This window comes from Triturus cristatus, chromosome 5_1 (genome assembly GCF_964204655.1).
Source record: "Triturus cristatus chromosome 5_1, aTriCri1.1, whole genome shotgun sequence".
NCBI classification, from domain to species: Eukaryota; Metazoa; Chordata; class Amphibia; order Caudata; family Salamandridae; genus Triturus; species Triturus cristatus.
Genome location: NC_140587.1, coordinates 783,764,357 through 783,791,760, shown reverse-complemented (window position 1 = coordinate 783,791,760; position 27,404 = coordinate 783,764,357). Strand labels below are relative to the sequence as shown.

Below are 27,404 nucleotides of genomic sequence, written 5' to 3'. Positions count from 1 at the left end.
AACTGGGTAACTGGAGGAGTGCATCAGTAGTGTGTATGTGGTTAGAGGACTGCATGGATAGTGCACATGTGATTCTAGCACTGCATGTGCTAGTGCCTGGGTCACTGCATGAGTACATGGGTACTGACTGGATGATTAGAGTACTGCAAAGAGAGTACATGGTGAATTTATAAGTGCATGGGTTTTGGCAGAGTGATTGGATAAGGACAGGGAACTGGATGGGTAATTGGAGGAGTGCATAGGTAGTAACAGGGAGATTACTAAAAACTGTATAGGTAGCACTCAAAGGATTGTAGAAATGCATGTATTAGTGCCTGGGTCATTGCATGAGTACATGTATAGTGACTGGATGATTAGAGTACTGCAAGGAGAGTGCATGGTGAATTTAGAAGTGCTTGGGTTTTGGAAGAATGATTAGATAAGGACATGGAACTGTCTGGGTGATTGGAGGAGTACATGGGTACTGCCTGGATGATTAGAGTGCTGCAAGGAGAGTGCATGGTGAATTTAGAAGTGCTTGGGTTTTGGCGGAATGATTAGATAAGGATATGGGACTGTCTGGGTGATTGGAGGCGTGCATAACTAGTAACAGGGAAATTACTGAACTGTATATGTAGTGTTCTACTATCTCTTGAAGTGCATGAGCTAGTGCCTGGGTCATTCCATGAGTACACTAAGCATACATGCAACTGTATAAATAGTATCTGAACACAGATAACTCATTACATACTATCTAGTTAAGTAGATAAGTTCAACATATCACAAAGGGTAATATATGGTAGTTTATTTTTGAGTTACATCTTTACCATTCAATCTACAAATATGGATCATCATTAAACTATACCTCACAACAGACTTATGAAAGAAGAGCAATTTAATGATCTTTTTTAAAACCACATATCTTCAGCTTTCTATTTAAAGTTATGCTGCATCATTTAACTATACCTTTGCTTAAACTACAAAAAGAAACCTAATTAGCAGCACCTTATTTCACCATTCGACCTTTAATTATATGCCTTAATTTAACTTTACCTTCTGTACAAACTAATAACTGAAACTTAATTAATAACACCTTATATGATCATCTTTCAAAACACCACAGTTGTCCTGCATCTTTACCAAAGTATCTATAATCATGCAGTATCATTAAACTATACCTTTATAGAGAGAAGAAAAAAGGAAGCCTAATAAACTACACCTTATATGAGCATCTTTCAAAATACACATTTGTACTGCATCTTCTAAATATATGAAGCATCATTCAGCTATACCTTTAAACAGACTTTAAAAAATATACATTATTGTACAGACTGTTTTTTAAACAGTACAATGAAACTAATTCCAATATATATCTCTGTAATAATATATTTCCAACAACACAGTTTTAGAATAATGTCAAATATTTTTTAAATAAACATCAAAAATGTATAACTCACCTTGCAGATAAATCTGTGGAATGAAAAATCTCACACACTAAGACAGGATTTTCTTTTACACACAGTCAATATAAATCACCAGACTCAGCAAGGTAAAACCAGTAATGGCAAGGTTTCCCGCTCTTTTCTCTCTCTGGAATCTTGTCCACCATTTTAGATATCTCTCATTCTACCAACTGACTACCTCAGCTACAGACATCTTTTCATTACCTACAGTCATCACTTCAGCTTCTTTCAGTGTGGATTGTTGGGCACAGCTATGGTTTCTGGTGCAAAAGTTATGCTGAACGCAGAGGTATTGACAAAGACCTAACTTGGCAAAATATAGACATTAAATGGATTGGACAGAGAGGATTAAAGTGGCACCAATTGATGCCTGTGGTTAAAACCTTTTCGCATCTCCAACCCCCTGAACTCATGACTGTGCACTGTGGTGGCAATGACCTAGGCACATGGACTAGGGTAGGTCTGGAAATGCTAATGAAGGACACCTTTGCAGAATTGATGTTGCTTTTCCCCCAAACTGCCTTTGTATACTCTAACATATGCCAAAGACAGAAATGGAAGCAGTCCAATCAATTTTGTCCTCAGATTGAGAAAGCTGGAAAAATTTCAATCAAGCTGTTTCTGCTTACCTCAGAGACCACAGAATGGGCTCCATATATAACAACAATCTACGTTTCCATATGGAGAGCAATCTACAGGAGTGACGGAGTACACTTCACTGATGAAGGGAACAGAGTGTTTCTCAACAACCTGAAGCTCTGCATCCGCACTTGCATGTAGCTACAAGAAACTCAAAAATAAACACAAGGGCTCTTTTTGGAGACATCCAATAACCCAACATATAACCTAGGATTATATAAAAAAAAAATCCTAATTATTTTTGCTTTGTCACGCACCCAGCGCGTTCACACTAGGGGGCCACGTTGAGCGCTGCGCTAGGGTTGCGACTCCAATTTATTATTATTTTGGTTTTTTTTTTTAAACAGAGGAGGGGCCTGCCACCCCCCTCCCTGGCCATTTTGGGCCCGGGGACCCCATTCCCCGGGACCTGGCCGCATGGTTAGGGACCATGGGGGGGGAGCCCCAATGCCCCCACTGTCCCGCCGTCTCCCCGTCTCCTGCGGGAGCCGGCACTGCTTTTCCACACGGGGAACTGCTAACATGCAGCTCCCCGTGTGGTAAAGCAATCTGCTTTGGATTTTGGAAGCCTGCTCTCGCTTCCAAAATCCAAAGTAGTGTTTGCTACGACAGGGCGGGAGCGCACAGCTCCCGCCCTGTCATAGCAAACAGCAGTGTCCCGGGGGTGGGCACCCCAGGACACTGCAGGAGCCGGCCCTGGGGGGTGGCGTGCCCCAGGGCCATTGAGGGAACCCGGAGGGGTGCCGCGCAGCCCCCTCCCTACTAGTGCACAGCCCCGGGGAGGTGGTGGTCCCCGGGGCTCCATAACGGACTCCCTAATTTGCATTTTTTTTTTTTTTTTTTTTTTTAAAGCCCCTGGGGGTGGCGGTCCCCTGGGCTTGGGGGGGCCCTGGAGGCCCCCCCCAAAGATTAATTAAGAATAAGCCCCGGGGAGGTGGTGGTCCCTGGGGCTGCGGGAGGGCTGCGTGCCCTCCCGCATATACTTCACATAGCCCAGGGGAGGTGGCAGTCCCCGGGACTGGGGGGGCCCAGCGGGCCCCCACAATTATGAATAGGGCAATTCCCCCGGGACCTGGCCCACCCGGTGGCCTCATTTAAAATCAAGCGCGGAAGCCCGTGCTTCGTTTTAAAAAAAAAAATTAGGCGGGATTCGCGACCCTTTTGCGCATTCTGCCGAAATTATAACAAATAATACTTTTTGGGGCCCTGGGGTCCTTGTGGGACCCCCTGAACAGACCTAAGCGGTCAGAGTGTTTCTACCCTGCCCTCTTTTCTTGTTTTTAAACATTTATTTTACTGTTTTCTTGTGACTCAATTCTACCGAGTCACAAAATGGCTGCCAACAGTTCCCAGTTTTAGAGTGTTGGCAGCCAATTAGAATGAAGCTCATGCCCGGGAGGGTTCGCGAATCCACCTCGTCCCAAGATATCAAAACTTTTTCTTTTTCAAATTTCTCAGGAACTACTGAACAGATTTACACCATTTAACAAAAGGACTCTTTCTGAACCAAGGGCTACATTTTTGCCAAATTTGGTGTAGTTCCGTTCAGCAGTTCAGGCTGTAACTTTGTCTACAGTTTCCTATGGAAAATTACATGGGGAAAATGCGTTTTGGGACCCCCCCCCCCACCTTTTTTCTCTGCCCCGCGTGACGAATCACCACAAAACTTTCAAGACAGAAGCTGACCAGAGCGGGCCACTAGTTTTGAAAATTTCGCAAAGATTCGTCAACCGGCGCCAAAGATATTGGGAAAACAAAAACCGCTTTTCCTATGGAAACTAGGTCCTAACTATAACTACCTACTGGCGACTGCCAGTAGGAGATTATATATAAAAAGCTGGTTTTTAATCTACAATGCGTATTTTGCATAGTGAGTTTATCCTTTTGAGCACACCTCACAAATAATGACAATATTAAAAAAAAAGACACTGGTCTATTACTTGCCTGAGAAACCGGGTGAGGTGCGAGGAGGAAAGTATTTTCACTATGGCAGTCTAATTGAACTCACGTGCAGACTATTTAAAAAGCACAAACCTGCATTTAAGAGGTTGACAAAGACTGCATGGGACAGTCGAAACGCGGTCCAAACTATCAGGATTTTGCTGCTGTGAAAGTTTAAACAATAAAGAAAAGGGTAACTTGCGCCTAGAGTGCATAGTTCTTCTTTATCAAGAGGAATTAGTGTGTGTGTATAGATATATATATATATATATATATATATCATGTGTTGCTGAGAAATGGTCGTAATGGTCGAATAAACACTCTTGCCTGAAGATTCCTGTGGTTCGTCTCTCCTTCTTCGCCGTCTGTTCGGAGGTTGTGGGAGTTCTTGCACTTAGATTATATATATATATATATATATATATATATATATATATATATATCTATCTATCTTGCGCGACAGAGCGCGGGACAGAGCGCGAGTTTCGCTGCTGGTCCTGACACTCACACAGGCACTATTCAGGAATCCAACACGTAGGCACAGTACTCTAAACTATTAACTCCACCACCCATGCTTGGCGTAACCGGTTGGAAAGACAAGCTGGCACCATCTTACACTCTCCCTTGACTCCTTTAGAGTGGTGCACTTGGCTTCCTTCTGGTATCGATAGTGGGGTATCTCAGGCCATGAGCAGAGTCAGTGTCACCATTATATGCGACCTCTTGGGGAGAGAAGAATTCCACAGCTGGGAACAGCTGACGGCGGATGGCTTCAACCCTACACTGCGGTTGTGTTTTCAGTAACTTAGACTTCGGCACGCCCTAAAAACATTTGGGGGGGGGGGGGGGGGACTCCGAGCCCCCCGGAGGTTCACTCCCTCTCTTACGTCAAGACTCCTTCACCCCCAAAATTAGTTTTGAGGTTATAGGACACTACACAAGCAAATAGATCGGCACAGTTCTCCAAACCTAGGCATGACTGGCAGAGGGACATGGCCCGGGTAATGGAGGATAAAGAATGGCAGTATTGTTGTCAGATGACGAAAACGATATCGATGAATGGTAGGCATCGCCTATTACACTTCAAATACATTAATAGAACATATTACACCCCAGAACGTCTGCATAGATATGGTTTGCATAAGACAGCTACCTGTTCTCAGAGCCCGGAACCGATGGCAGATTTTATGCATCTAGCCTGGTTCTGCTCTAGCATATTGGAGTATTGGGGGGAAATATTCCACAAAATAAACAATATCCCTAGCCTCACACTATCCCCCTGACCCGTACTTAGCTCTCCTAGGCTATACCAAACCTGTTGACGAAAATTCTGGACGACTGTTGGCGATGCTTTTGGCGAAGAGACGGACTGCTATGCGGTGGGGTAGAGGTCAGATTCCTACAATTAAGGAATGGACAAGTGACATGATCTATTGCAATACGCAGGCAGACTATCATGGCAAACTTCTTCCCTCCCAATCCAGACCACAATCTTACTGGGGCCCATTTCAACAGTACTTGATAGGTAAAGAAACAGGCGAACCAGACGATGTTGTCAGTACTCATCTTTAGTGTCATAACATGATCATATATGGTTGTCTACTGCGCACTGCCTCTGTCCGGTTATGAATGTCTTTTTAACATGATGTGGGGGGTTTTTGGTAACGGATGCAAACAGTATCTTTCTCTGCTTATTTTTTCCTTTGACTTTGTGTCTCTTTATAAACATGATGTACTTTTGTTAACGTGCGGAGCCAATTTGATTGTCTAATGGTCCTGTAATCATTGCCTGATGATGCTTTAACTGTATTATGTTATTAAAATCAATAAAGAAAAGTTTAAAAAAAAGTATTACCTTCAATTTAACTATGTGAAAATAAATGAGCTGAATAATTTAAACAAGAATAAGTTGGATGTGTTGGTCTACTTATTATTGTTTCATATGGTTTACTTTTCTCCACAACTGCTCCATCAAGTATGAAGTTCTATTATATTTTAATAGATACATCTTTTCATCCTCTTCTCATACAATGACTGGTTACCTACTGCTGTATGTCAAATAATTCATTATGATTGACATTTCCCTTAATTCTCAATATATTTGTATGTACAGCAGGCCTGAATGTATAGGTTTTGCTCTGCTGTCATTTCCCTTAATTCTCAATATATTTGTATGTACAGCAGGCCTGAATGTATAGGTTTTGCTCTGCTGTCATTTACACCTCTCAATTTATGCAGCAAATATGTTACTTATTTTTCTAATCGGTGATGTTTTTTTTCTGTACAGCGTTTCAATGCTGTGGTTACCTGGTACACCCCATTGCAACCCATGTAGATCAAGTGAACAATAAAATTCAGCTCTATTACTCACAACAGGATTTCACACCAAGCCATTAAAACATCAATGTCTATATCATTAGAAGTCATCAAACTTAGGTACAAATGAGGTCATGCTGCTCACCAATTTCAGCCCTGTGAAAAGGTATTTAACTTCTTGATTTATAAAACAACTGAGTTGAAGCTGGTTCTCTGTACCCTTTGCTGGTTCTTCCTCTTCGGCTTCTGTACATTTCATACTTGAAGAAAAGATGTTAAGGGAAAAGTGGTGCACCGTTTGAAAAAGGATACTGTTAAAAGCAGAAGTATGCCCGAAAAACAATTATTTTAGCTTGGACCCATTAATCTGATGGTAACATGTCATTAAAATTGAATATCATTTTTTCCCAAAAGAAACATTTCCAAGAAAACATTCAATTTCAAAATCATTAAATTAAAAAACAAAGCCAAATAAGACATTTCACCCGAATTTACGATTAGCATTCAACCCTACTTTCAATTACATGGTTTTCAAATAAATAGTTTGCAATTAAATGTCCAAGTCAGATGCTTAAGAAAAACATAATGTAATTAAAACCTAATTAACCCATCCCAGTTAAACAAAGGTTCTGTGAAACTTATTCAGGGAGATCGATTTAGATACTGTGTTTGATTATTGGAAAGTGAAACAAATCTTTTTATTTCTCTTCATCTGTGAATATTGAACATCCCGAACAATCGTTTACAGCAGCTCATCAAATGCTTAGGCCACAGTATTAAATAACCAAAAACTCAAAAGGGCCTCAGTTTTAGGCTGTGCATGCTATTAACTATCAGAACTGCAGATTTAAATTGTAGGCTACAAGGGTCCAAATCTGCAAAACTAATGAATCATATGACGAATTCAACAAAAAAAGAAGAATGAAGCAAACATACAACTTGTGTGCCATTCATAATACACCCTAAAATCAAAGTCCAAGCAACAGAGATTACATGTTTACTGAAGGAAAACACACTGATTTATTTAAAAGTGTGCCAGCCTGAGATTATGATAAAGTGTAAACCAGTATAAAAATTCAGAATCCAAAATTCATCATTCCATAAATTTAGATGGTGTATTCTTGCATGTGAATTATGAACCTAGAGTAAAGAGCACTAGGTCAGCTTTTAAATGAGCTAAAAAAGTCATGGAAGTACTAAAATGAGTGGGCTTTTTAAAATGGGGGACCAGATTTAGATCTAAAGCATAAAATGATGACCCTGGGTGGTGAAAATCTGAGTTTTAATTAGGTCTTTGGCACCTAAAACAAGTGAGAAGCTGTAGAAATCACGTTATCCCCTGTGCTTCAAGCTGGGGGGGGGGGGGGGGGGGGGGGAACCACCTCGGCATAGCTTTGGGAATCTGTAAAGCTCTGTCCTTGTATACTTATCCAAGTTTCCTCAATTGAGCTAAGGATAAGTTACTTTCAGGGGTATCCTCAAAGTCATAAGCACTCAATATTTCCGCACATGTGCGGGGACCCCGGAAAACTATATAAATTATATATGAAAACATGCACAGCTATACATCTACACATACCTGATCACAGATCAATGCAGCCTCCAATAAGACAAAAAAGGCTAATCAATGCAATGAAACACAGTTTTAGCAACCATCTAGTATACAAATATAGACAAGAGGAAAAGTATCACTTGAACTCTTTTTAATGAGTAGCATCCAAAAACTCCATCTGCAAATCAGCAGTCATTATTAGCCTTGAACAACACCAGCATAGAAAATGAAAGTAATTAGAAACCTAAAAACTGGCATTGTGCCTTCAAGGCAGCCATGACCCCCAGCTTTCCATCATGCCTCAGGGGTGAAAGTTAGGTGAGGTGTTCTTTGCGGAGACCCGAGAGTCAGGGCACAAAGATTTGGTTTAAAGAAGATCTCGTTTGCCTGGGGAGGCGGGTCGTTTGCTTATTACTTTGATGAGGATACCCCTGGAAGAGAACTAGTATTACAGGTAAGTAACTTATCCTTCTCTTCCAGGGGATCCTCATCAATAGTCCTAAGCACTGAACAGAGTAGCAAGCCCATCATCCGCCTGCAGACAAATGAGAGGTGAACCAACCAAAGCTATCATAGCCAAGTTAGCATTGAAACAAATTTTTCAAGGAAGCCTGGCCTACTTGAGTCTTCTCTGGTATACGAGTCAAGACAATAGTGTCTCATAAATTTATGTATCGATTTCCAAGTGGCTACCTTGCAGATCTCAGCAATCGGTACATTGTTCAGAAATACTACTGTAGCTGCCTTCCCTCTAGTGGAATGAGCCTTGGGAGTAGAACCCAGCGGTTTCAGAGCCAACTAAGACACCAGCTTGACACACGGCACTATCCATCTGGAGATGGAACGCTTAGAGGCTGGGAAACCTATTCTGATGGAACCATAATTTATGAACAGTTGATCGAATTTCCTAATAGCTTTAGACTTGTCCAAGTAAAATATCAAAACCCTTTTCAGGTCTAGAGAATGAACTGACCTCCATGCTGGTGTAGAGGGGTCAGGAAAAAAGGTAGGTAGCGAGATGGATTGATTAACGTAGAAGTCCGACACCACCTTGGGTAGGAAGGAGGGGTGGGTTCTCAGAATGACTGTTGTGGTGAAAAACCGTGTACGGTTCCTTAGAACAGAGCGCTTGAATTTTGCTCACCCTGCTGGCAGAAGTGATTGCTACCAAGAAAGCGGCCTTCCATGTAAGATGCTGGAGGGATGCCTTGTGGATAGGTTCAAAAGGGAAAGCCCAGAGTTTGGACAGAACCAGATTTGGTTCCCAGGGAGGCGAAGGAGCTCGGATAGGAGGGTAACCTTCTTTAACCCCTGGAAGAAATCCTTCACCACTTGCAATTGAAAGAAAGAAGGTTGAGAAGGAGACTGCCTGTATGCCGTAACGGCCGCCAGGTGTACCTTTATGGAAAATAATTTTAGGCCTGACCTGGCTAAATGGAGGAGATGAGGCAAAAATACCTCCTCCTGCCCCTTGGTAGGCTGGAAGCCATTCTTTACACATCACAAATAGAAACGCTTCCATTTAAATGCATAAGAGTGTCTTGTAGAAGGCCTTCTCGCTTCTTTCAAAATGCCCATGCAGTCCTGAGGAAGTCCTAAGTGTCCATACTGGAGGACTTCAGGAGCCATGCTGCCAGGTTCAGCGATGGAAGGTTGGGATGATGAATGCTCCAGTTCATCTTGGATAGCAGGTCCGGTCTGCACGGCAGGCTCTTCTGTGGACATTCTGATAGGTGTAGAATGTCTGGGTATCACCACTGCCATGGCCAGTCTAAAGCGATCAGAATCATTCTCGCCTTCGGGTGGGAGAGCTTGGTTTCGACCTTTGGAATGAGAGGAAGAGGGGGGGAAAGTGTAAAAGCCCCCTGACCAGTTGATCAAAAGACCCTGGCCGGTAGAACCTTGACGCGAAGTCGCAGCATTTTTTGTCTCGTCCGCAAAAATATCGATGCTTGGACGACCTCATTCACTTAGTCGTGTAGAACCCAGTCTTGTTGATCATCAAAGTGACGACTTTGGGAATCTGCTTGAGAGTTTTGCTCTCCTGGTAGATGTATCGCTGTGATCGACAGTTTCCTTGCAAGGAGCCAATGCCAGAGCGCTTGAGCCTCCAGGGACAGAGAACGCGATCGAGTCCCTCCCGGTTTGTTTAAATAGTACATGGTGGTCGTATTGTCTGTCTGGACTAATATGGAGCTGGTCTGAATAGAGGGTAGAAAAGCCTTGAGGGCTAAATGCAGAGCCCTTAGCTCCAGCATATTGAAATGGTACGACTGTTCTTTGGCCGACCACTGACCTGGAGTCTGGAGGGACCCCATGTGCCCTTCCCAGCGCTGGAGGGAGGCATCTATGATTAACGATTGTGTTGGAGGAGGCTGATGGAAGGGAACTCACCAAGAGGTTCTCCTGTCGCATCCACCATGGGATAGATGATGTGGCTGCTCTCGAATGATTGATCTTGTCATCCCATCGAGCAGATCGTCGATCCCATTTGTCCTTCAGATCCTGCTGTGAAGGACGCATCCTCAACCTGGCGTTGGGGATGAGAAAGATTCAGGATGCCATCGACCCTAGGAGAGAGGCAACCGGTTAGCCTGAAGGAAAAGCAGTACTAAGGATCTGCCTGCACTTCAGAGTGATAGATGATAGTCTATCCTCTGAAGGAAAAACTTTTCCTATTGCAGAGTGTATTATTGTACCCAGAGAGTGGATTCTTTAAGTAGGATGTTGAACTGACTTCTCGAAATTAACATGAAGGCTCAGCCGTTGGCAAAGGGCTAGACATGGTCAGTAATGGGTCCTCACACACTGTGGGAACAGACCCTTTAGAATCCAGTCATCGAGGTAAGGGTACACAAACATTCCCTGTCACCTTAGAGAAGCTGCTACTACTGCCATGCATTTGGTATACACAGGGGGAGCTGACTTAAACCTGAAGGGCAGAACTCTGAACTGATAGTGCTTGGCTTCCACCAGAAAACGCAGGTACTTCTGGTGACGTCGGGTGACCGGGACGTGAAAATATTCATCTTGCAGGTCCATCGAACACATCAGGCGCAGCTGGTCCATTTGGGTGGAAGAGCCAGGCTCCTCCACCTTTTTCCCCCCGTAGGGACAGTGTCTGTCAGGCTGAACAAAAGTCAGCCTGACGGACACTGTTCACTTTCAGTTTAAGCAGCAAGAAGCCAGACATGCGCATTTAGCACTGGCTCCTGGCTGCCTGAACTGAACTTTGCTGGGCTGAGAAAGTCAGAGCTCCGGTGGGCGTGACGTTCTCAGCAAATGTTGCTGAGGCCCACCTCTCAGTGACTAGGGGTAGCGTCACTGATTGCCTCGCACCTGGGCGCTTCAGTTTTAAGCCCAGGGTCGAGTGTCAATCAGGGACACTTCATCACAGAGTGGGGTGGGGTCAGTAGTCTCACTGACCCCATCTTACTCTCTGATGATGTTGGAACTGCTGCCTTACACCTCATTGGCTGACCTTAGGGAAGGCACCAGTCCCAGGACTGCTTCACCTGTGAAGGTAACGGTTCTTAAGGACTTTGCTGGTCCCACTGACTAACTGTGCCAGAGTTGGTCACCCCAAGTATTCCTAAACAACCGCATAGACACTTAGAAACTTTTTCAAAGAAAAAACTTAGGTAAGTGTCGAATTTGTTGATCTTGCCAAGGCTTGTTGGTGGTTGCATGAAGGTACTTTGATTTATTATTGATTGTAAAATCTATTTCTCAAGAACCCTCCAGGGGATCTTTCGTTCTATTGTCTAAATTATACAGTCTACTTCTATAAATTGGTGTCGGATTTTATTGAGTGTGTAGTCAAATTCTTCAATAGGTTTGGTGCTCTTTAAATGCTTTACACTTCTTGCCCTGTTGAAGCCTTGCTACTAATTGCCATAGCTAGAGAGGGCTTGACTGAGAGTCTTACAGACAAAACGTACTAGACCTAAAGGGGTTGGTAAGTGTATTACACAGTGAGGTTGCACAACCACACCATATAATACACTCCATTTCCTCACATCTACGTGTTGGGATTTTTTTGATCTTGGTGCTCCTAACCAACTGGACTGATGACTCTCTAGCTCCTGGAAAATCTCAGTAATGTAAGCGGTCATTCAGGTGGATTCACCAGTCAGATGTATTGTGTGGCGGAGCTTTTGTATAACAATAATGCATGTTGCATGCAAGTCATTACATATATGGCATCCATCAGTGTGATCGCAGTAATATTGGTGTGAACATAACTGGGCCATGTATTGGTCTTTCAGGAATCAGGGCAGATCCTCATAGCAGGTGCAAATCCTGTATCGCTTCTTATGTGGATAGGAAACGTTACTCTCCACACAGCACAGCTGCAAGTTTTCATGCGGGATTCCCACTCTTCAGCCAAGTACAGAGAGACAGCAGCAAGCCCATTAGCGGTTCCACTGCTCTTAGAGGTTCAGCCACACTACGGGGTGCATGCCCCCCCCAACATCAGTAACAATACTAGCTCCAAGTGGTTAGAATTTAGCTTGCTTCCAAGATCTTGTTGAGAAGGCAGAGCCTACCAGAGTTGTAAAGTTTACAATCCTCCATTCCTAGAAAATTGTATCTTCTGTAAGTTGTATAGCTTTCTTAGTTTCTTTAGTCGGCAAACAGCCAAAGGTCAGATGTGGTCAGGGTGGTATGGATGGTTTTGGATGCAGGTTGGACAAAGCTTTGTCTCTGCTATTTCATGGAGGACCAGCAATAACACCGACAGGGACAGGTGTTCTTAACTTGGAAAATCCTATTCTAAACAAAAATAGTAACTGATGGCATCCGCCACCCATTACGTACAACAGGTTTACTGTAATAGGAATGAATATGTGCAGACCGGATTGTGCAGCAGTAACAAATCTGCCATACCAAAAGCAAGCCACCATTGTGTGCATCACGCACTGTGTCAGTATGAAGGTTACCACTTGCCAGGTATCCATGAAAACACAAACTTTTTATACACATCCCATACAACAGTAAAGTGCTCCAGTTAAGAGTAGAGGAGGGGTCATTAAGAAGGGAAAGCCAAAAGGCAGTCTTCCCCCAAAAAACCTAATTGTCCGGACAATGAATTTACTACCACCTCTGCAAGTCACTTCATAGCCTGCAGGGGGAAAGAGAGAGGAGATTCCCCTCACAGAATGGGAGATTCTCTCTGGGTGTGCCCCCTCCGTTACCACTGCACAATAAAACTACTTTAGTCACCTTAGGCGAACTCACATAATTGCAGAGTTTACCGGAGGAAAAACCCCAGAACAAAAAAATAGACAAGGCAGAACAGTACAGATTTTCTATTCTGGGCAGAGCGCATTTTGTCCCTGCACTGGGATGTACACATTGGCCAGTGGGGAATAGAAAGTAGAGCATTTTCACACTATACTAATGATGCTACAGATTACATCTCATACTGCCAATGGGCAAGAAAAATGGATACGTGGTTTCGAATTCAACACTGAAAAACTGATCAATGAAGCTCTTCTTTTTAGATGCAACAGCTCCTTGCGCAGCAGGTGGCGATGCAGAGTCCGTGTCAGTCTAGAAAAAAAATAAAGAAAAAACAGTTTGACATTATTTAACAAGAGCAAGTATAAACGTGATACTAAGCTTCTTCTTTTCTCAGTCTTCTCCAACCTGCACTTAACAAAAGAATTAGGCTGGCAAGACCCTGTCCTGTCACCTTTGAGGCAGGAAAATATACAAAATGCCAAGGTGAAGCCTGATCTTTCCAGTAAAGCTATAATGAACACCAATTGCATTTGCAGGACACATTTTGGTCCTGGGTGGGTTCCGGACACCCACTAAAAAATAGTCACAACTTCTCCTTCTACGAAACAGACGCCAGAACACTCCAAAGTGCTTTTAACTTGCTTAACCAAAAAGCAAGGGAAAGAAGGAAAAATAGAGGCCAGCAATACAACTGCAATGATGACAAGAGTAAAACGGGGAATGAAAGGACTGTAGTCAACCTATCAAAACATGAGTTGACGTCCACTGAAATTGATCGGTTATCTTTGGGACTATCATTTTGTCTATCGAGGAACTTGGGACTATGTACAGACAAGAATTGATGTCTTTCGTTTTTTAAGAAAGCTTAAATAAAAAATAAAAAATGGTTCTAGATGCAAACATCAAACCCAAAAAATCTGGAGCCAGGGGTAACTCGTAGTGCTTTATGTATATCTGATATAGAATTATTGCACACAATTGCATTGTTGGATGAGGACACAATACATCATGAGGACCCCTTTATTAACTTGGAAGCCTTAGACTTAACAGTTGATATGGCAAGTTCAAGTGCATTTAAACCAAAATCAACTTTTACACCTGTAATACACTGTGATGCAGTGGAGGTTTTTGAGAGGAGTATTGTTAAGGTTTTTGAGAGGAGTATTGTTAAGAACTTGACAAAAATGAGATATGACACTAAGGGCAGCAAGCGTAGAAATCTTTCTAAAGAACACTTTTTCGTCCTTGAGGCACTCAAGAAAGATCCCACAATAGTAGTGAGGCTATCCGATAAGAGTGGTAATGTGGTGGTATGGGCGAAAGGTGATTATTGGAAAGAAGGCTTGCGCCAACTAAATGACCGGTCAGGTTATCAACCGACCACTAAATCTGAAGCTTTACCATCAAATGCAAAATATAATACCATGTTAACCGATTGGAATGATAAAGGATGGTTGGAGTGGGACGAATACCGGAGTTTATATAAAAAGCATTCACGTATTCCGATTATGTACCTACTCCTGAAATTGCATAAAGATGCCAAAAATCCATCTGGGAGGCCTATAGTGTCCTCAATTGGATCCCAACTAGAAATGACATCAAAATACTATTTTTTAAGACCATTTGTGATAGCCTTACCAGCTTATTTGAAAGAAACGACCCACTTTTTAACTATGATTGATGGGCTAATGTGGGAACAGGATTATATGTTGATTACACTATATGTAACTAGTTTATACACATGCATTAACCATGACCTGGGGATCCAGGCCATTAGGCATTTCTTATGTGCTAGGCCAACACCAAATGTGAATGCATACAGAAAAGTGAATTGAAATGGTGTGGTACTGCTTGAACAATCTTTTCTTTTTTGATCAAAGAGTTTACAAACAGGTACAAGGGACTGCAATGGTCACCTGCTTCGGCCTCAGCTATGCAAATCTTTTCATGGGCTGGTGGGAGGAGCAGGTGTCCAATTGCTGGGAGTCCCAAGGTGATCAAATGGTGATGTGGACTCGGTTCATGGATTACATTTTTTTTTAATTTGGAAAGGTGATGAGGAATCGGCTATTGATTTTGTGTCATCATTGAACAAAAATAGATTTAACGTGCAGTTCACATCGGAAATTAGTAGAGAGCAAATTGTGCTCTTAGATGTTGAAATAACAGTACGAGGAAACCAGCTGGTAACAAAGTTAAACAAAAAAGAGACAGCTGGAAATCGTCTCTTAAATGCAGCTAGTGCACACCCCTTTAGCTTGTTTTAGAGTATCCACTATGGGGGGTTGATAAGAGCCAAAAGAAACTGCAGTACGGGGAATGAATATGAAAAAGAGAAACATAATGGCCAAAAGATTTGAAGAATGGGGTTATTCCCAAAAAGTAATAAGAGAAGCTATCAAGAAAATGGATGAACTCCTTAGAGTTAATTTGTTGCATCCGAAACAAAGACTTGACTCTGAAGGTCAAGTAAGATTTAGAACAACTTTTTCAAATCAAGCTTTTAAATTGAGAAAACTTTTTAATCAAAACTGCCATATTTTGAAAACTGACAATTCTTGAGAAGCATCTTTCGGAATTTCAACAAATTACCTTCAGGAAGAGCAAATCATTGAAGGATGAATTAAGCTATAACTGAGCTACGTCCAGAGAGGGGACAATTAGCTGGAAGGAAGGGTGGTTTTTCATGCTGTATGCGCTGTAAATCATGTATTAACAGCACAAACTGTACTAAAGTGAAAGTTCCAAATAGTAATAGAAATGTTATTATTAGAGGAAACTGATTGTAATACTTCATTTTGCATATATTGTCTGTCATGCCCCTGCGAGTAGTATTATCCACAGAGTTAAAAAGAGTGTTGGAACATCAGCGGGCTATCAAAAGTAATGACGAACACTACCTGGTAGCAAGACACTAAGAAATATAATCGTCAAAATGAGAAATTGTTGACTTTTGTAGTCCTGGATGCAATTAGGCAGCAAGAAAGAGGTGCTGATAGAGAGAGACAATTATGAATTTTGGAGTCAAAGTAAACAATTGATTTCAGAATCTCTCTCCCCCATTGGTCTCGAGCGAAGAGTTAGCAACACATCTATGATAAAATACTTCTTCCCGATTGTATTGATTAGATTATGATCCAAAACTGCTATATCATGTAGAGAATTCCACGTCCAGAAAAAAAACAACAAGTACTGAGAACAAGTAAGATTGGAAAGATATGACCTTTGAGTTTCCTTCTGTATAAATTGTATATATGAAATTTTGGTGTATTTAAATGAGGTAACAACATTTTTTTAAATTATTTTTTGTTCTGTTTTATGCACGCAGAGAGGACGGTTAAGGGGATGAACTATGAAACAAGAAGAAATGTGGAATTTAGAAACATCAATTTAACAAAAGAATATATCATATTTGAAGTAGGGAATCTATAAATTCAAGATACCTATTTATTACCCACTTGGGCAGGATGTGTGAACACAGGTTGTTAATTTGTAAAATTATGCATGCCCAATCGAAAAGCCCACTTGAGCGGGAGAAGCATCTGGACATACATTATGTCTAATATATATGGGACTATTTGTTTTTTTAAAAAAAAATTCAAGTGAATCGGGCAGATCATGTCATTTTATCCAGAAATTATCTTCTTAAAAATCCAATGTATATTAAAATCAATGGAATAATAAAGCATGATGTGAATTGAATGGGCGGTTATTGTATGCAACAATACGTCTGTGCTGGTTCGATGTCTGTATTAAGTGCTGAAAACTTTACTGTTTGTATATATGTAAATCTTTATATGGACTGAAAAACATGTAAATAGGCAATGAAATGATATTTGAGAGTGTTTTATTTGACTAGGTCTGTAGTAATTACCACTACAAAATGGCATTCAGGCACATTTTTAAATCAGTGAACTAGTTAAGGAAAGTCCTACTTTACTGTTCATTAACCTGGACGTGTATGTAAACTGCTGTATGTAAATGAACACCATACCATAATCAAGCCGCAAGGTGAAATGCGTTGGTAGGGAGCCATTCGCAGAGCTACAGATATGTATACTTTTGCAAAGATAGCCATCTGGTGTTGGGCTCGGATGTGTGCACTTTGTTTTTGTCTTGGAAGAAGTCTTTGTAGTCACGAGGTAAGTGACTCAACCCCAGGACGATAGTGCGCATGGGCATCAACTCCAGATTGTTTTTGCCACACAGGGTTACGATGGAGTAGTAAGAAGTAGAAAGAGATGTCCATGTGTAATATATCTAAGTAAGATAGTACTGGAACAGATGGAGGTATCCGGGGAGGCGGGTGGGCGTATACGAATATGCAGCTCTACATGCCAAGAACAGATGCATACTGGTAAGTAGCATTTTCCATTCGAGGCATATGAGCTGCAGATTGTATACTTTATACAGAAGTTAACTCTTTAGCGGTGGCTACCTGCATCTGTTGCAGTGGTTTGAAAAAGTGTTCCCACACTAGCTTGTGGTTTTGCCTGCACATCTACAAAATAGTGTTTTGTGAAGGTGTGTGGTGTAGCCCAAGTTGCTGCTTTGCAGATGTCATCTAGGGGAATGTTCCCCAAGAATGCAATGGACGCCCCTAGTTTGCATGTGGAATGAGCTCTAGGGGGAATGGTTAGTGTTTGTTTGGCTTTGATATAGCATATTTGGATGCATTTAACAATCCATCTTGCAATTCCTGTTTTTGAAATGGGATTGCCTTTGTGAGGAGGATGTTGTCCTTTCAATGTAGTAGAGTTTTGCTCTTCTAACGTCTAACGTGTGAAGAGCTCGGTCTGCCACCGAGTCGGGTTGAGGGAAAAACACTAGGAGTTCAACAGACTGGTTGAGATGGAAGGCAGATACGACTTCGGATAAAAATTTACGGTTAGTCCTAAGAACCATTTTGTTATGATAGATTTGTAAAAAAAGTTCTTGTATGGTTAATGCCTGGAGTTCACCAACTCTCCTGAGAGATGGGATAGCAACCAAAAAGGCTACCTTCTAAGTGAGGAACTGTAGTTCGCATTTGTGGAGAGGTTCAAAAGGGGGACCCATTAGTCTGGTAAGGACCACATTTAGGTTCCACACTGGAGAGGGCAGGACTCTGGGTGAGATTATTCTTTTAAGTCCTTCCATAAAAGCTTTGATAGCGGGCACTCGAAACAGACAAATGTCTGTTTTGGAGATAGGATACATCTAGCTGCCATAGCAGCCTAATAGATGTATATGCTAGGTTACATTGTTGTAGATGCAAGAGGCAGCAGATAATGTTCTGAATAGAAGCATCTAGTGGATTGATTTTGTGGTTTGTGCAATAAATGGCAAATTGTTTCCATTTTGCTGTATAGCATGCTCTGGTGGTAGGGCGTCTAGATTCTTTAATGATATTCATACAGTCTGGCGGAAGATTTAGGTAGCCAAACTAAGACCTCAGGTGGAGATCGCAAGGTTGAGTTGATTGGGATCTGGAGGTCTTATCTCTTCATGGTTCTGAGTGAGAAGCTTGGGTGAGAGATGTAGTTTTTGATGAGGCACTGTTGATAGTTCCAATAGGGTTGTGAACCATGGTTGTAGGGCCCATGTTGGAGTAACTAGGATCATTATAAGGGAATGCTGTTTGAGTTGTCGAACCACTAAAGGAATGAGTGGAAGAGGGAGAAAAGCACAAGCAAATTTGCCTGACCAGTTCATTTATAGCGCATTGCCTTTGGACAATGGGTGTAAATACCTGGACGCAAAGGTTGGGCATTTTGTGTTTTGGTGTGTGGCGAACAGATCTATTTCCGGGTGGCCCCACATGCGAAAGAATGGATGGTATGGGTTTGCAGAGGAGTTCCCCAGCTGGTGAGCGTTAGCACCGTCTGTGGAACCAGGTCGAGGAACGGCCAGCCTTTGAAATGGTTTTGTGTGTTCCACCACTGCAGAGAGGGATGGGTGCGGGCATCTACCAACACCAGATCTGTCAGCTGACCTGGAGCCTCGTTCCACTGACGCACCAAACATTCCTGTAAGGGACGCATTTGGAGTCTTCCATAAGGGACGAGGAGAATGCAGGAGGCCATTATACCGATTAATTTCACGAACACTCGCGCTGTTAGTGAGTGTTGAGCCTGATATTTTTGAATTAGAGCTTGTATGGCGCTTATACTGACTGGATTGGGATACGCTAGAGCTTTTGAAGTGTCTATTGTAGCCCCTACATATTGTATGCTGGACGGTTGGTGATGGGATTTAGCGAGCGAGTGAGACACAGCTGCTGTGTGATTTGGCCTTTATGAGCCAGTCGTCCAGATAAGGGAACATATGAATATGCTGTTTCCTTAGGTGGGCTGCAACTACTGCGAGGCATTTGGTGAAGACTCTGGGTGTGGTAGTGATCCCGAATGGGAGGACTTTGAATTGGCAGTGTTGACCATCTACCAGAAACCCAAGATATTTCCTGTGAGCGGGGTGAATGGGGATATGGAATTAGGCGTCCTTTAGATCCAGAGTGGAGAGAAAGTCGCCCAGTTGAAGTAGTGAGAGCACCTGTTGGAGAGTAACCATGTGAAAGTGGTCTGACTGAATGTAGAGGTTTAGCGGCCTGAGGTCCAGTATGGGCCTGAGGGAGCCCTCCTTTTTTTGGGATTAGGGAGTAAACTCCTTGGCCTTGATGAGGAAAGGGGACTGGTTCTATTGCATGTTTTTGTAATATAGTGAGAACCTCTTGTTTGAGAAGTGTCAGATGTTCCGAGGGCATGGGACGCTGTCTAGGAGGAATATTTGGGGAAGAAGTGAATTCCAGGCAATAACCATACTGGATAATTTATCTTACCCACTTGTCTGTTGTGATGGAATTCCAGACAGGTAGGAACTGTAAGAGACGCCCCCCAACAGGAGTGATATGATCGGGGGGAAGTGCAGGGAAGTCACTGTTCAGTGGTGGTGGGGGGGGTCCGACTATTGTTGCCAAGACCTCTTCCTTTAATATTGTTGCCTCTGTAGCCTCCGCGAAAGTATGCTTTCAGGGATGTTTGAGTGGGGCTCTTGTAGGAGGAGGGATGTTCTGAACCCATGGTTTTGGAGCCGGATCTGTAGAAGGAGTGGCGAAAAGAGCCTCTAGGGGAAGGAAACTGTAAGGCCCCCATAGACTTAGCAGTTTCGGTATCCCTCATGTTTTCTAGGGATGCGTCAACTGCGGGGCCGAAAAGATGTTCCTGATCAAACGATTGATTTCAAGTTTGAACCTCCTGCTTGAATCCGGAAACCCGGAGCCAAGCGTGTCTACGCAACAAGATGCTAGTGTTAACTGCGCGAGATGCGGTATCGGCTGCATCGAGCGCACATTTTATTGAGGTGTTGGTAGTCAGTTTGCCCTCCTTGATAAGGTTGTTGGCTTTTTGTTTGTACTGGTCTGGAAGGTGTTCCATGAGCTTTTCAAGCTCGTAGTAGTGAGCCCTGTCGTACCTGGCCAATAAAGCTTGGGCATTGGCGATCCGTCAATGGTTTGCAGCCTGCAACTCAATACGTTTCCCGGATGCGTCAATTTGGATTACTTATCAGGGGGGGGGGGGGTCGCCTGAGTTTGCACGCTTGCGTGCGTTAGTTACCACAAGAGAATCTGACCTTTAATGTAAATTGGGTCATTGGGGGCTGCTTTGTAATTTTTATCCACCCTGTGATTGAGAACCCTGGTTCTGACTGGTTAAAAACTTCTGGGCATGTTTTAGCAAGCCTTTTAACATTGGCACGGTGCTTGTTGATTTTTGCTAGGGTGCGACGGTTTCGAGCAAAAAATCTTCATCTAAGGGGTCGGAATGTAAGGTGACCCCATACTATTGGCCAGTCCTGTTGATTAGTTGGGCGAACCCAGTGTTGTCATCTGGTGGTGACGGCTTAGATGGATAGAGATCCGGATCATTATGTGGGTAGGGATCTGTATTGTAGTCACCCCAAGTGTCTACGTCATATGGGATGTTATGTGAATGATCATCCCCATGTGGGTCTATATCTCTACCTGTGTCATCATCACTATCTGATGGTTGAGGTGAAAATATAGGTTGTGGGGAGTGTGGTGGAGAAATCAATAGATGTGGATTAACTGAAGGGGGAGAAGGAGGTGGAAACCAGTTAGTGCCCATGTCCTGTCGTTTGAGAGGTATCGCAGGTTCTTCTGCAGTGTCCAGTTTCCTCTTTTTTGGAGGCTTGGTGACTAGTTTGCCCGTGTTTGGATCAATAAACAGTTTTTTGCATTGGATCCGCCGAATCAGGTGCAGGCTGCATGGCCAAAATGTCTTTGTTCGGTGTTGAAGATTTTGGGTCCGAACCTTTTTGGAGGGAGTTTGTGAGGCTTTCCGTAGGGTCTTTAACTCTTTAGGTTTTTTCGCATCCGACGATTTTTTTGAGTCAGAAGCCTTTTTCGGCTCCGAAAATTTCTTCGGTTCCGAGCGTTTGTCCTTGCTATGCTTCGATACCGAGGGTTCTGACGTCGAGGCTGTCTTTGGCGTGGATAAGTGTTTGACTTGTTGCTTCGGTACAGAGGAGGACTTTCCGGCGTCGGAATGGGGTTGGCTCGAGCCCGAGCGGGAAGGCTTCTGTTTAGGTTTCATAGCCAGGCCCGAGGGCGGGGCGTCTGAAACAGGTTGCCGGTGTTGGCCAGAGGGAGAGGGTGTTACCGGAGCCTTCGGTTTATTTTATGGGAGGGGGGTTTCGGTACTCACGAACCGTTGAGCCGGGCTGACTGTCATGTTCGGCGTCAGAGTCATCAGCCTCGGAGACGTGTTCTTCATCACCTGATTGTTCCAGCTGGATATCTGGGTCTGCTTCGAAGATGTCCGGAATCGAACTGCTTCCGCAAGACATTTCATGATGTCGTGCCCAACGATAATGGATGGTTTTCTTCAACCTGAACGATGCACAGGCCATGCAGTTTTTATCTCCGTGCTCCAGGGAGAGGCAGAGATTGCACATCTCGTGCAAGTCTGTGTGTGGGAACTTAGCATCACACCCGGCGCATTTTTTTGAAAGGAGTCCTTTCCACTGACTGCAGGCGCGGTTGGAGCGGAGAGGCCCAACGACCAGCGTCGAAGATCGAAGAGTTTGTTTAAAGATGCGAGTCGAAAAGGGAAACGCGATGGAGAACATACCGTCGAATGGAGAGGGATTGAGGGTCGAAAGGGGATCCAAAACCGATATCGACCTGGAGCGCAGCAATTTACATCTGAACCCGATGGCGAAAAAAAAACTAAGGATGGAGCCGATGCCCATGCGCACTATCGTCCTAGGGAGGAGTCACCTACCTCGTGACTACAAAGACTTCTTCCAAGACAAAAACAAAGTTCAAACATCCGAGCCCAACACCAGATGCAAAAGTATACAATCTGCAGCTCATATGCCTCGAAAATATATAAAATATATCTATATAGCATTAACATGTTTCTCTATGAACTGAATAATCTGTTCCAAAATAGAATTTCATAAACACAATAAAAACCATTCTGTACCCTATAAACACAGTTTATTACAGTTCCTATCTAACTTTGTGATCCAATAAAGTTCTGAAAAAGTCCCAATACATTTCGTTGTAGTGTTCATAGGTTAGAAAGCAATTCAAAATGCATAATATTTATGATTTTTATCTGTAATTCTTTTAGTTTACCAGTAGGGAACAGATATACTCTAGTCCCAAAAGCAGTATATTACATTTACATGCACCGTATGGACTAGGGAGGGAGGGCTGCACCTGCTATTAATGTAGGAGAAGCAGGCAAGGACAGGGGATGGATTCATACATGTGTTCAATTGTCAAGTGCGTTTTTGCTAAAAGACAGACAAACACGGCCAACACCGTCTATTTTTGAGGTGCAGGCTGAGGTGTTTAGGAATCATGCATCTAACTTGGCAAAAGTGACAGAAGACAGAGGCCCCTTAATGATGTAAATACTACAGGACCATCACCCAAAATCTGGAAAGGATTCAACTCTGGAGAAGAATGCTAAGCAGAGCTCAGAAATTGAGGACCAACTAAATATGTAATATTATACTGGCATCGGTCTGTTCCCTCATGAGGCAAGTTAAGGGGAAAGAGGGTCGGTATTTGTGCATGCACACACAATGCTTTTCAGGAGAGTAATTTTGTATTGTGCAAACTGAGTAAGATAGAACATTCTAAAGGCCGAAAAAAGTGTACACAAGTAAAAGAGCAAAGGACATGAGGTACGAATAAAAGGAAGTGCAGTAGAAAAAAATACCAGTGTGTTAGGGTGTGGCGCAACGGCCAGAGTGGCTGACTCTGGAGCGCAGGCTCGATCCCCGCTGGCAGCTCCGCATCATGTGACTGAGCAATAGCTCACTTAATCTCCCCGACGGCCCCCAGCTCCTTGAAACCCTTAAGGGGGTGATAGGTTTGCGCTTCACAACTAGGAATTATTATTAGGTCACAAGCCCATCACATGACTCAGTCCCGATGTCACCAGATATTAGCGAAAGGGGTAAAAGCAGGTTCCAGCAGATCAAGGGCATTTTTGGGGAATTTGAATTCATCACTAATTAAGATACTAGGGGGTGTGACTAGAGACTTTGACTGAAACTGAGCTAGCAACAAAAAACATCAGAAATAAAAACAAAATTGTAAATTGTGTGTTGGGATGGAGATCCAAGTAAGGAATGTATGATCAAGTATGCAGGTCATGAGTACTTAGTTATTGGAGAGATTCAAACAGACAAAACATCAATTAAGGAAGTTCCAGAGACCAGATGTTTCTAGGACCAATAGTAGACTATAATTATGAAACAGGAACCATGCCAGAAATCTGCACTCACCTAACCAAACCGAGTTATTCAGTTTACTTAGTTCCATTGAAAATAACTAGTCTAGTAAAATATGATGACCAGGTACCTGACCTCAGGGCCATCAGCCTGTGCTACCAGAAAATTGAAAATCCAGAAAAATGTAAAAGGATGATGGCTGACGGCCTGTGAGAGGCATAATACCTTCAGCTTGCACATAGTTTGAATGAAGTGAGGTTACAAAGTAAAACAGCTTCAGTGACTAATGGGACATGCCATGAGTCTTGTCAAAATGGGGACTTTACTTTGATCTCAAGAGCACTGTATTTTTAAATAAACCACCAGCATTCTTCTCAGAGTAAAGAATACACCACTCAGTATTCACCTTTTTAAAACAGGATACTACAGATTTGCATTGTTACTTGCACTGAACAAATCTTACTTTGGATCATAATTTCAGTGAGTGGAAAATAAAAATCAGACTCTAAGCTTGCAAGTGGAGCCTTTCTGAATACTTAGTATGTAGCAGTGTGAAGTAAACCAACCATATAAAGATAATGTGAGGCCCAACTCAAGAATCATAACTGGAAAGGGGAGAAGAGAGGTGTCTGGCACTATTCATGCTATGAGCTTGTTTGCCGGTAACTTATTCTGACGGTTTACTCACTTCAATTTAAATTATTAGCCCTTGAAATGAATGATGAAAAAATGCAATGTCTAAGATACAAGTTTCATTTTCTAATATTGTGACACACATGCAGGCAAGCATTACCTCCATTTCTGTGTCGCCTTCTATTGATTCCAGTTTTTGCTGTAATACTCTCATCATTTGCACCCAACACTCATTTGCATCCTGTAAACAAAGCAGAATAAAATACACACTCAGTACAACTGCTTTGCAAGGTTTGGGAAAGCAATCTAATATTGGTCAAAATAGGATTCAAGGTCATGAAAAGAATACAATAGTTAAAAGTACACAGAGAGGGTTCCGTCAAAAAGAAATCAGTAGCACATGTGTACCCTATCATACAGTCAAACAACTATGGGCCAGATGCATCAACAATCCATTTTGCGATTTACTCAATGCGAATTCTTGCGATTCACAATTAGAAAAATCGCAAAATGGAATGCAAGAAAGTGAGTGTAACACTTTCTGAAATTCCTAGGGGATCGCAAATGACCTACCTCATGAATATTAATGAGGTAGGTCGCAATTTGCGACCCTCTAGGAATTGCAAAAAATCACGGGGATGGTGGCCTGCTGGGGTCAGCAGACCACCATGTCCATGATCTCTTTTTAATAAAGCAATTGTTTTTTTTTTGGGTAAAGCAGCCCGTTTTCCTTAAAGGAAAACGGGATGATTTACAAATGAGAAAATAAAAGCTTTTCTTTTCATTTTCTAAGAGCAGGCAGTGGTCCGTTGGATCACTGCCTGTTCTTAAAAAATGCATTTACAGACATTCACAAAGGGGATGGGGTCCCTTGGGGACCCCTTCCGATCTGCGAATTGGTTACCACCTACTTGAGGTAGATGGTAAAATGTGAATGTTTTTCGACCTCATTTTGGTCGCAAAACATTCATGCATAGCGATGTGATTCGGTATTAGGAAGGGACGCCCTAAACACGCCCCTTCTTAATAGCGACTCGCAAACCCATTTTGCTATTCGGTAATCGCAAAATAGGGTTTGCTGCATCAGAAAGGCATTTTTTTGCGTTCGCAAACAGCCGATTCTGCGAATCGGCAGTTTGCGAAGGCAAAAAATGCTTGATACATATGGAACTATGAGTAAATGTACTGGTGAGAATGTGAAGGTGGTAACGATTGAAGGAGAATAGGGCAGACACATTACTGAAACACCGCCACCGACTGGTAGGTCAAGAAAAAAAAACACAGCCAAAGTGTTGAAGTGCACACCCAGTGGGACCCTGTTCACTTAATACATGAACAGACCAGCCGTGGCCTGTGCAGGTAGTAGGGCGGGATTCCGACAGACGACAACAAGGCAAAATGGATTATTTAAATCTTTCCATGTCATTGTCCGTGGAAATAACCCCCACACGGCCCCACCACTTTTACCTGCAAGGGCCGCAGCTGTAACAGACACGAGCAACACCTGAATATCACCCAAATGAAAACACCCTGCTGGTCGGATGAAACTACAGCAACAGGTATGATCAAATTCAAACCTTCACTAAGACCTCTTAAGACCTCGTTTTGGGCCACTTAATAGCTGCCAAAATAGTACTCTGGGATAAATTAAGGCCCAAAATTAGAGTTTTTGTGTGAACAATCAATGCTCCTGCCAACATATGGAACACATTGTGAACAAAAAATAATGGATCCTTTTCAGTGCCAGAGTTGTTCAATTGAAAAAGAATGAGCTTTACCTGTTGGAGGTACTGTCCTTGTTCTCCCTTCTCTGCAAACTGTGGAAATGCCATGTGCAAGAACTGCAGTAAAATGATTGGTGGGATACTAGTTGAGGTTTTATCCATAGAGTCAAACAAATCACGTAGTGCTTGAAAAGAAGAAATGCACAATAGTTAATAAAATTCATGTACCACACACTGAGTTTCCTTTGAGAAATTAAGTATATTTTAAGTTTTTAAACCAATGCTTTACCAACAACATATTTTCCCAAAGCAGTACTATTTGACAATTATATTCCCAAGAAAAAGCTACACACTCCAACTGCAATATTGAGAATGACCTTTTATGACGTTACCTTGCAAAATCAGTTTATACTGGACTACCACCAGCTCCACAATTTAGCTAGGAAAAATATTTCTAAAGATCCTCCTCAAGTCACTGGCCTCTCCAGTCTGGATTTGTCTAGATCGCTGTAATGTGCTGTGAGTGTGGACAGCATTGACTGACACTTCAGAGAGATAAGCTGCCATCAATGTGACCTTATAGCGCTCTAACATTTAAAGATAGGTTTCAGGGTCGAGTTTATATAAATAGGTAAATAATGCGTGGGTGAAAGACCCTCAGTACTAACAGAATGAGAGGCATTTAAAAATGTAGTGGGAGGTCATTTGGGGTAGGGAAAGGGGTCCGGAAACAGAGGAAGTAATCGACTGTGTTAGACCAGTAGCTTGCCTAGAATAGAGCAGGAGTTGACAAGACCCTACAAGTGATGCCGCACACAATGCAGAGTAATATGTCACAATTGTTGAAACATTACATGTCTAAATAACTCCTAGTATATGGCAAGGACTCAGAGTGAGGGAGAAAGGCCGGGGATGCTCCTAGACGGCTAATTAAACTGAAATTGAGGGGGTTCACTGGTGCCACAGGTCACAAAACAGCTTCAGACAGTATCCACATGTGTTCCCAGTGTACTATTTAGACCTCTAGGGGACAAGACAAGACTTAGAAGGGGGACATAATTGCATCCCATCTAGAGAGGTCACCAATGAGGATGATCCAAGAACAAGCTCCAGAGGCGTTGAATGCTCTGGTGATCAAGGGGGGAAATTAGGAAAGCCCTG

The 27,404-nt window shown here is 42.7% G+C and overlaps 1 protein-coding gene across 1 annotated transcript in view; it reads right to left on the bottom strand.

The window, feature by feature from the left end:
- Positions 1-27,404, bottom strand: part of USP14 (ubiquitin specific peptidase 14) — a 301,022-nt gene that overhangs the window by 205,579 nt on the left and 68,039 nt on the right. Inside the window, exons 7-10 of the mRNA XM_085605800.1 lie at positions 26,298-26,428; positions 24,680-24,760; positions 13,346-13,446; positions 6,484-6,598 (exon numbers count right to left, since the gene is read on the bottom strand). Coding sequence (XP_085461926.1) covers positions 6,484-6,598; positions 13,346-13,446; positions 24,680-24,760; positions 26,298-26,428 — 428 coding nt within the window. The remainder of the gene's footprint in view (positions 1-6,483; positions 6,599-13,345; positions 13,447-24,679; positions 24,761-26,297; positions 26,429-27,404) is intronic.